Source organism: Oryx dammah, unplaced genomic scaffold (genome assembly GCF_014754425.2).
Source record: "Oryx dammah isolate SB20612 unplaced genomic scaffold, SCBI_Odam_1.1 HiC_scaffold_25, whole genome shotgun sequence".
Classification (NCBI taxonomy): domain Eukaryota; kingdom Metazoa; phylum Chordata; class Mammalia; order Artiodactyla; family Bovidae; genus Oryx; species Oryx dammah.
Genome location: NW_024070209.1, coordinates 552,871 through 563,382, shown reverse-complemented (window position 1 = coordinate 563,382; position 10,512 = coordinate 552,871). Strand labels below are relative to the sequence as shown.

Below are 10,512 nucleotides of genomic sequence, written 5' to 3'. Positions count from 1 at the left end.
TCCAGTCTAGGGAGGTGCTCAACTACTGACAATACGGTAGTTACAGGACATGACTCGACTCGCTTGGTCAGAACCAGAGTTCAGGTCCCAATTCTCAGTGAGGTGCTTTTTTCATTGTATCATTTGCCTCCTTACCTCATGTGTCGTATGTGAAGAGTCAAAAACCTAACTGACAGCTTATATAATTTAGTTTCAGTATAACCCTGTATTGGAATCCACAATCTTTAATCAAAGAACCCACACTCCAGCTGACACAGTCATTTAATGAAATGTTTCTGGTAATTCTATACTGTGTCTCCTGAATGGGGTTAAAGATGGGTCAGAGTGATACTGCATTCTGTAACAAAACAGCTGCTAGCAGGCGACCTTCTGGGATATCAGTGTGCCAAAAGACAACTCTGGTTTATCTCTAGTAACTTCTACAGACTCTTGAGGCTTCCCACCAGACTCATGTTTTCACTGATTTCTGACTAAGAGGGCTGTCACTTCTTCATCTTATGTCTTGAAATCTTTCTGAGAAATTTCATTCCTAGGGTTCATTCATAAACACTTACATCTAAGCTGGGGTCAAGAAATCTGAAAGCCCTACTCTTCACTATAATTTCTCTCCATTCCCAAATCTGACACTTTGAAGAATATCCAGTAAGAAGAAAAGAGCTCAGAATCAGCGTCAGCTAAGGCAGAGCAGTATTCAGAGGAATGTGTCAAGGTCGTTTTTCTCGACAAGCAGATGTTGTCACTAAAGCATCTGAAGGCATGAACGCTGCTTACCCCCAAGCAAACCATGCCCAGGGCTAAACCAGCAGCCAGCGAATAAGATTCCCTGTCGGTGCAGTACTCCATTTCTGGACCAGGGGGCCGTCCTGCAAAACATAAAGCAACACAGGTCGAGCTGGTCTAGAAGAGCCTAGGTCGTAAAAGTTTGAGAGGTAACTTTCCAGTAAATTGCCTAAGAGCTATGAATTCAGTATAATCCCACTGAGAAAGATCTGACATTCTCACAAATGTTGTCCACGACTTTTGGTTTACTATAAAATAAAACCCAAACACGGTTCTTCTAATTTGCCAATTTGAAAGGAATGACTTTAAAATACTGCAAAACCTTGGGATTTATAATAAAACCAAAAAAAATTACCAAAAAGGAGGAAGAAATTTTAAAGGGGAGGGATGCTCAAAAAAACTTCAATTTGTAATTACTTTCCTCTCTCCTTCTGTTCTTGTTTTACTATTTTCAAATTCATTCATTAGATGTGGTGAACACATGTTCAAATAACTGATAATGAACAGGAAGGACACTTCAAGTATTTAAGAATTTTAATTCTTAACTATGCAGTTCAGTTCAGTCGCTCAGTCAAGTCCAACTCTTTGCAACCCCATGGACTGCAGCACACCAGAAAACCCTGTTCATCACCAACTTCCAGATCCAGACACTTATTTTGAATCTAGATAATACTAAGCTTTACTATGATACAATTTTTCTGTATTGATGCCAAAAGTCTGACTAGATGTAAAATCCATACTTTTAAAAAGTACCCTTTAATTCTAACTCCACCCCCTTTAATGCAGCAAAATGTATTATATATATAATATATTACATCCAAAAAAAAGTTCACATTCCTAGAATTTCATCCCTAGAAAATAAAATTTTTAAGAGAACAAAATAATTATACACATGCAATCAGTAAAATGTTCATTGCTTAACAGCAAAGAATTAAAAACCACCTAAAACTCCTGACAATAAGGAAAGGATTGGGCAGTTTACAGAACACTAACTCAATGGGCTATCATTCAATATAAAATTAATTTTAAAAGCCATTTTTGACAATAATATATGACAAGGGCAGTACAAAAACGGTATGTATATGCTGACTAATTATACAAAGAGCATATGCCTATGAATCCACATGAATCTTTTACACGTAATATACAATCTTCTATACACAATATGAAAGAGCTAAGGCTGTGAGATATGTGTGATATTAGCATTAGGTATCATCATGATACAGCCAAAAAATGTTATACTACCCCATAAATGAATAACTTTGTAAAGCCAGTCCTGAGGTTCTTCTATTTCTCAGACCAATCACTTAAGCTATTATATATTTTGGTAACAGGAAATTTATTTTGTGAATAATTTATTTCACCACTATAGCAGAAATAGAGGAAAACAACCGAATGGGAAGAACTAGAGATCTCTTCAAGAAAATCAGATACCAATGGAACATTTCACGCAAAGATGGGCTCGATAAAGGACAGAAATGGTATGGACCTAACAGAAGCAGAAGATACTAAGAAGAGGTGGCAAGAATACACAGAAGAACTATACAAAAAAGATCTTCAGGGCCCAGATTATCACGATGGTGTGATCACTCACCTAGAGCCAGACATCATGGAAAGTGAAGTCAAGTGGGCCTTAGAAGCATCACTATGAACAAAGCTAATTGAGGTGACGGGATTCCAGTTGAGTGATACACTGAAGTGCCAGCAAATTTGGAAAACTCAGCAGTGGCCACAGGACTGGAGAAGGTCAGTTTTCGTTCCAATCCCCAAGAAAGGCAATCGCAAAGAGTGCTCAAACTACCGCACAACTGCACTCATCTCACACACTAGCAAAGTAATGCTCAAAATTCTCCAAACCAGGCTTCAACAGTACATGAACCATCAACTTCCAGATGTTCAAGCTGGATTGAGAAAAGGCAGAGGAACCAGAGAACAAATTGCCAACATCCACTGGATCATAAAAAAGCAAGAGAGTTCCAGGAAAACATCTACTTCTGCTTTACTGACTATGCCAAAGCCTTTGGCTGTGTGAATCACAACAAACTGTGGAAAATTCTGAAAGAGATGGGAACACCAGACCACCTGACCTGCCTCCTGAGAAATCTGTAGGCAGGTCAGGAAGCAACAGTTAGAACCAGACATGGAACAAGAGACTGGTTCCAAATAGGGAAAGGAGTATGTCAAGGCTGTATATTGTCACCCTGCTTATTTAACTTGTATGCAGAGTACATCATGAGAAATGCTGGGCTGGATGAAGCACAAGCTGGAATAAAGATTGCAGGGGGAAATATCAACAACCTCAGATATGCAGATGCTGCTGCTGCTAAGTCACTTCAGTCAAGTCTGACTCTGTGCAACCCCATAGACCAGGCTCCGCCGGCCCTGGGATTCTCCAGGCAAGAACACTGGAGTGGGTTGTCATTTCCTTCTCCAAAGCATGAAAGTGAAAAGTGAAAGTGAAGTTGCTCAGTTGTGTCCGACTCTTTGCGACCCCATGGACTGCAGCCCACCAGGCTCCTCCGTCCATGGGATTTTCCAGGCAAGAGTACCACCCTTATGGCAGAAAGCAAAGAAGAACTAAAGAGCCTCTTGATGAAAGTGAAAGAAGAGAGTGAAAAAGTTGGCTTAAAAGTCAACATTCAGAAAACTAAGATCATGGCATCTGGTCCCACCACTTTATGGCAAATAGATGGGGAAACAATGAAAACCATGACGGACTGTTTTTTGGGCTCCAAAATCACTGCAGATGGTGACTGCAGCCATGAAATTAAAAGACGCTTACTCCTTGGGAGGAAAGTTATGACCAACCTAGACAGCACATTAAAAAGCAGAGACATTACTTTGCCAACAAAGGTTCATCTATTCAGAGCTATGGTTTTTCCAGGGATCATGTATGGATGTGAGAGTGGGACTATAAAGAAAGCTGAGCACCGAAGAATTGATGCTTTTGAACTGTGGTGTTGGAGAAGACTCTTGAGAGTCCCTTGGACTGCAAGGAGATCCAACCAGTCCATCCTTAAGGAGAGTGGTCCTGGGTGTTCATTGGAAGGACTGATATTGAAGCTGAAACTCCAATACTTTGGCCACCTCACGTGAAGAGTTGACTCACTGGAAAAGACTCTGATGCTGGGAGGGATTGGGGCAGGAGGAGAAGGGGAAAACAGAGGTTGAGATAGTTGGATGGCATCACTGACTCAATGGACATGAGTTTGAGGAAGCTCTGGGAGTTGGTGATGGACAGGGAGGCCTGATGTGCTGCAGTCCATGAGGTTGCAAAGAGTTGGACACGAGTGAGCAACTGAATTGAACTGATAGCACACTACATTGTTTATCCCAATTCGTTCCTGCCCTGCAGTACTCCTGTATAAACATTCACTCTCCCGACAGAGTCTCCTAGTGTACATGAACACTCGTGACTGGCTTTGACCTAGGAGCCTGGCTGGCATAATATAAGCAAAGGTGTAAAACGTGCCTCCATTATTTGGTTCTCCACTTGCCCTTCTGTCATTACCACAAAAGCAGCACACCCTCCAGTCGGTCCCAGAAAAAGTCATTTGGAGCAGAGTCTGAAGATCAGACCCATAGATCTAGAGCCTGAAGCCAACAGTCCCGGGCCTGCCGGGAGCCGCCACGGGAGATCCCACCCATGACAAGGTCATATGGAAGAGAACTGTTAAGCAAGGCTTCAGGACTCAAGGGGCTCCCTAGGCTTTCTCAAGCATCTACCCCAAAACCAGAATCTTGTCTGTTTTACTATTTCATGACTTTCACCAACTCCTCTGACATTAACAGGGCCCTATCCCCAACCACCTTTCTCTGGAGAAAATCAACTTAGGGCTATAGCTAATAAGTCTCCTGGACATGAGAGGAATATTTCAGATCAAACCCCCTCTGTTAGCATTCTAGCTTGCTTGGCAGGTTTATCCAGACTCTTGCAGCTACGAATGTGATTATTCACAGTCTCCCAACTGTGAGAGGCACGGGAAGCCTAAAACATAGAGCCTTTCAAAGAGTTAAAAACTATTAGAGTAGTGTTGGTGTAGGATTTCATTATTGGGCCAATGCTCGTTGCTAGGTTCCCATATCTCTTATCCACTGTGCACCTGGGAGCGCATTAGTTAACATAGTTGGAATGTAAGAAAAACAAGTGTAGCCTTGAAATTAACCACATCAGACTTTTGAGCTAATTGGTTCTTTCTTTAACTCACTGCACCTTTGCTCCATGAGAAATGTAACTTGTTTAATACTTTCTGAGGCTGACATAGATTAGAAATATAAAGAAAAAACATTTCAAGGGAAAATCAGTTTTCTGGTTGAGCAGCCTTTATCAAAAGAGGGTCATAAAATGTCCACAGGCCTCCAAGGCCAGAAGATAATGTACATAACATTGTCTACAGGAAAGGTTTACAGAAAAAATCCTGGTTTCGATAAAGACAAAACAGATGTAATGTTTGGGCTGACTCTGTATGACTCTGCATCTTTCATTTCCCTTTATGTACAAATAAAGGTATAAAAGACCCTTTTGAAAATAAAAAAAAATGGGCCTCACTCGAAGAAGCTTGATCACCCCATGTTTTTCTTTTTTTGTCTTTTTCTTTCTCTCTCTTACTCTCTTTCTCAGGCTGATCCCTTGGAGCATAGAGGCTCCCTGCGTTCACTTATCTGCCCGGGTTTCTAAGACCTGAACGGGAAGACGTTCTGTGTCTTCACTCCCTCGGGAGACCGGGAGGGCACCTGTGGCCTCCGTGAACAGGGCAAACTCCTTGTCTCAGAGTTTTATTGGCTTTCTATGTAAACCAAGGAATATCAGCCTCTTTCTCTCCTCTATTTTCTTATCTACAACATTCTTTCCTTATCTCTCTCTAAATCATCTGCTGATTTTTCCTTCAGGTTCCCCTGTATCCTGCAGGGGCTGGACCCTGGCACGGGCCAATTTTGTGGCTGTCCTGAAATACATGTAGAAAGATCCTGAACAGGGCAGAGTGAAACATGTAAGTACATATCTAAATTACTGAAAGCACTGATAATGCTAACGGCATCTCCATTTGTCAGAAAAAGACGACAACATCCAAGACATATTTCCAAAAAATGTAGGCTCAGCGGACAACACAGAAACTAAATTTCATCACTAACATACCCACTAGTAGACAAAGGAGAAAAGGAGGAGTCAGTCACTCCCATTCTGTTAGAAGTGCTGTTGTCCAAGAGAATAAACACTGTTCTTTCAGGGATCAAATCACCTTTGAATTTTAAGTGCAGACTACTGCTGGACAATGCCTGGCAAAAACAGAGCAGGATAAAGAGTGTGCTCACATGTGATTTTAAGACCACAGGCGGGAATTCCAGGGTGGTCCAGAGGTTAGGACTTTGTGCTTCCACTACTGGGGTCCTGGGTTCAATCCCTAGTCAGGGAACTGAGATTCCTCAAGCCACATGGCACACTCCCTTCCCAAAAAAAGGACCACAGGCCACCTCGTTAAATGGGGCCACGGGAGCTCAATAATGGGCTGGCAAACAGTAAGCATGCAGACTAACCTGCAGAGTAACATAAGCCTTGGAAAATGTTATCTGTAATTTTTTCTTATTAGTACAGCTCATTCTATGCTTACAAAAGCTACTATTTTTTCCTTCATTCTTAAAATCTTACTATCATTTTACTTTGGCTCCTGTGGAATGGGAAATAACTGAAGTGCATTGAAGTCCTACCTATTTCAGCCAACAGGACCTCCGCAGTATGCCTGTGAGCTGTCCCTTGATAAACAAGGCCAATGCCAACCACTGCAGCCACCTGGACATTGTGAGGAACATCAAGCTCTGTGGACGTTGGGGGCAGGAGAGCAGGAATGTGGATGCTAAGAAGCCGGGTAACTGACATATCCATGGTGCCCAGTTTAGCAGCAGCGACACCAAGCAGCAGTCCAATGCTTGTCATCTCATGACCCTGGACAGAAAAGAGAATGAGGCTTAAGTCACTACCAAAGCAAATACGCAACTTTCATAAAATACTTCCTGCCAGTAATTTTATTAAGTACTTGTATGTGACAGGCACAGTGAGAGGCTCCAAGAATACATAAGTGAAGTAAATAGAAACGGTCCTTGTTCTCATGAAGTTAGTGCCCTTCGGGGAGAAAATGTTTTAAGCTAAAAGTTATATATTATTAAAAACTCACTTAATGAAAAAGATAAAGATTACATGAATATTTTAACAGAGCCTAATTTATTTTAAAGTACAGCTGATTCAGTGTTGTGCCTAAGCTGTGATGTACAGCAAAGCGACTCAGTTATACACATACATATTCTTTTTATATTCTTTTCCATTATGGCTATGTCAGAAGCCTGGATATAGTTCCCTGTGCTATACAGTAGGACCTTGCTGTTTCTCCTCAAAATGTAACAGTTTGCATCTACCAGCCCCAGCTCCCCGTCCGTCTCTCTCCTTCCCCTTTGGCCCCTTGGCAACCACAAGTCTGTTGTCTATGTCTGTGAGTCTATTTCTAACAGAGCCCAATTTAGATTCAGAGGAACCAGGCTATCACTAGAAATCTCTAAAAAGTAAACTTACAATAGAATGAGTACAAATTAGCCAAAAAGAGTGGCAAAAGTTGGGGGAAGGGTGTCACTGAGATTTAGAAAGTAAGAGAAAATGATGTCAGGTGAGGGAATATATGCAGATAATGCCGAGATGATTGAAAAATGATGCTCGGATGACGACAAGCGTGACAAGACAATTCAATGGGAAGAGTTTTTTCACAAAAAGGTGCTGTGACAACTGTAGAGCCACTTGCAAAAGAATGAAATTGGACCCCTTTCCTTAAACATAAAAATTAACTTCAAGATGTAACTAAAAGTAAAAAACTCTTAAAAAGCACAAGTGTAAATCTGCATAACAAGTATACACCCAAGTGACCTCGGATTAAGCTAAAAAAAAACTGATTAGATAAGACACCAAATGCACAGCAACCAAAAAAGAAATAGATAAGTTGTTGTTGCCACTGTTTAGTCGCTAAGACATATCCGACTCTGCGACCCTATGGACTGTAGCCCACCAGGCTCCTCTGGCCGTGGGATTCTCCAGGCAGGAATACTAGAGTGGGTTGCCATTTCCTCCTCCAGGGGATCTTCCCGATCCAAGGATCAAACCCACATCTCTTGCAACTCCTAACACTGACAGGCAGATTCTTAACCAACTGTGCCCCCTGGGAAGCCTAGATGAACCAGATTTCATCAAGTTAAAAACTTTCATGCTTCAAAGACACTATCAGAAAGTGAAAAGACAACCCAAGAGACAGCACAATGGGAGAAAATTTTGCAAATCGTGTACCTGTTAATGGTCTGGTATCCAGAACACATAAGGAACTCTTATAACTCAACCAATTAAAACTAAGCAAAGGATCTGAATAGACATTTCTCAACAGACAACATATAAATGACCAATGAGCACATATAAAGATGTTCAGTATCATTAGCCATCAGGGAAATAAATGCAAACCAAAACCACAATGAAATATTACTTCCCACCTACTGGGGTGACTAAAATTAAAATGACAGATAACAACAAGTGTTGGCAAGAATGGAGAGAAATTGGAACTCTTACGTATTGCTTGTGGAATTATAAAATGATGCAGCCACCCTGGAAAACAGTTTGGTAGTTCTTAAAAAATTTAAAAAGAGTTACCAAATGACTAGCAATTCTATTCCTAGAAATATACCGAAGAAAAATGAAAACATTCATCCACACAAAATGTTCATAGTAGTATTACACATAACAGTCAAAAAGTAGAATAAACTCAAACATCCATCAACCAATGAATGGAAAAATAAAATAAAGTCTATCCATACAGTGAATATCTACTCAGCAATAAAAAGGAATGACGAGCTAATGCATGGTATTAATATAACATGGACAAACTTGGAAGTATTACAGTGAGCAAAAGAAGCCTGCCAGAGGACCAGCTACTATCTGGTTTCATTTACATGAAAGGTCCATATTGGCAAATCCACAGAGACAAAAAGTAGGTGAGCAGTTTGTCAGGCTACAGGGAGAGGCGAACAGCTGACTGCTACTAGGTAGGGGGTTCCTTCATGGGGTGACGAAGGTGTTCTAAACTTAACAGTAGTGATGGATGCATAACAATGTGAATATAATATAAACCACTCGTTTGGGGCCATGAGAAAGAGTCTGGTTTGCAGAGGAGCTAAAACAGTCAAGCTCTACAGCTGGAGTGTGAAGAGCAAAGGAAAGAAATGCACAAAGTAGGTTGGAGAAGTGAGTAGGATCACACAGGTTCCAAAAGGCACACTAAGAGCAATGGAAGATCACTGAACAGTTTGAGCAGGAAAGTGATCTGTTCCAATTTATGCGTTAGAAGGATTTCTCTGCCTGCTGAGAAGAATGCACTTAGAGGGACATGACTGAAGAAGAGCGCACAGGACCCTGAAGAGCTACTGTAACAGCCCCGGGGAGGAGCAAGGCCAGGAGCCCGCAGCACGAGTTCTCACTTTGGTTAGGTAGTCGTGGATATTGAGAGTAGCCAGCTTGGTAAGGTGCCCGTTAAGGCCCAGGGCCATGAGAAAGCCAGCATACTCATTGGCTAGCTCAGCATGCTTGGGCTTATTGTAGACGATCCAGGCTGAGTCGATCTGGGAGGCAGGGGCTATCTTCAGGCCAGCGGCCACACCATTGTGGAAGCTGGCCCAGCTGGTCATGTTGGGGGGCACATCGATATTCCCGCTGTTCAAGTCCACTGTTGTATTCCGGGGGGGGGCCCGCCCTAGTCAGACGAAATGTAAAACGGAGAGTGAAAATTCAGAAAATCAGAACTGTTACACTGACTTCTGAGAACAGAGATCATTTTGCTGCATTCAAAACCCTTAGCCCCATAATATCTGGGGCTACATGAATAATAATTCCAATGTGTGACTGATAACAATGATATTAATTTCAAATGTACCATCCTATTTTTCTCTTTCTCTTTGGATGTTAAGAAAACATGGTATTTTCAAAAAGACAAAGACCTTTATAAATTTGCTCTATCTCTACCTCTTAGGTATATATGTCACACTATATATAAAGAAATCTAATTATATGCTTTTAGTAAAAGTTCCAAATTGCATTCAAAGATATCTATATAAAAAAACATCACTTTATACACTTGAGTTACCCTGTCAATCAGAAAAGGGTAATCACTAAATTTAAATCTATGGTCAATGTATTGAAGAGCACATGAACTGTTAATAATGCTGGAGTCTCTATGAATTCCTTTTCTTGTGTGTTTTGATTCTAATCTACACTGTGTACTTGTAAATACTGATTTTCTCTGTATATTTTTAATGTTCTATAATAGCTTAAGTCATGGATGAATAGTTAAAATAAATATTCTAAATACTGCACAGTTATACAGTTCACTAGAGGTTTGAAACATGTTCTGAAAGTTATGTAAATTTTAATTAGACGCACAGTGTCTTATTTGTAAAAGTCTATATACACATACACACACATACAAAGACACAGCATAAAATAAAATATATTTGCATTCACCATTTGCTTTCTGTACCTAAGAGAGAACTCAAATGCTGGTCTGTGAGAGTACCACATTGGTGACAAGTTCATGACAGACACTTTAACTTTCTCAAAAAGGGCAGAGAGATTAATAATGAAACAGCAAGTAAAATTTCTAAAATGACAGTTCATCACACACATAAGACACAATATTGATAATGCAAAAAGAACTC

General features: G+C 40.8%; 1 protein-coding gene across 2 annotated transcripts in view; it reads right to left on the bottom strand.

Annotated features, from left to right (window-relative positions):
* The window catches only part of ANAPC1 (anaphase promoting complex subunit 1), a 95,440-nt gene that overhangs the window by 37,368 nt on the left and 47,560 nt on the right, over positions 1-10,512 (bottom strand). For both annotated transcript variants that reach the window (XM_040267537.1, XM_040267538.1), the window contains exons 28-30: positions 9,280-9,551; positions 6,487-6,721; positions 772-863 (exon numbers count right to left, since the gene is read on the bottom strand). In XM_040267537.1, coding sequence (XP_040123471.1) covers positions 772-863; positions 6,487-6,721; positions 9,280-9,551 — 599 coding nt within the window. The remainder of the gene's footprint in view (positions 1-771; positions 864-6,486; positions 6,722-9,279; positions 9,552-10,512) is intronic.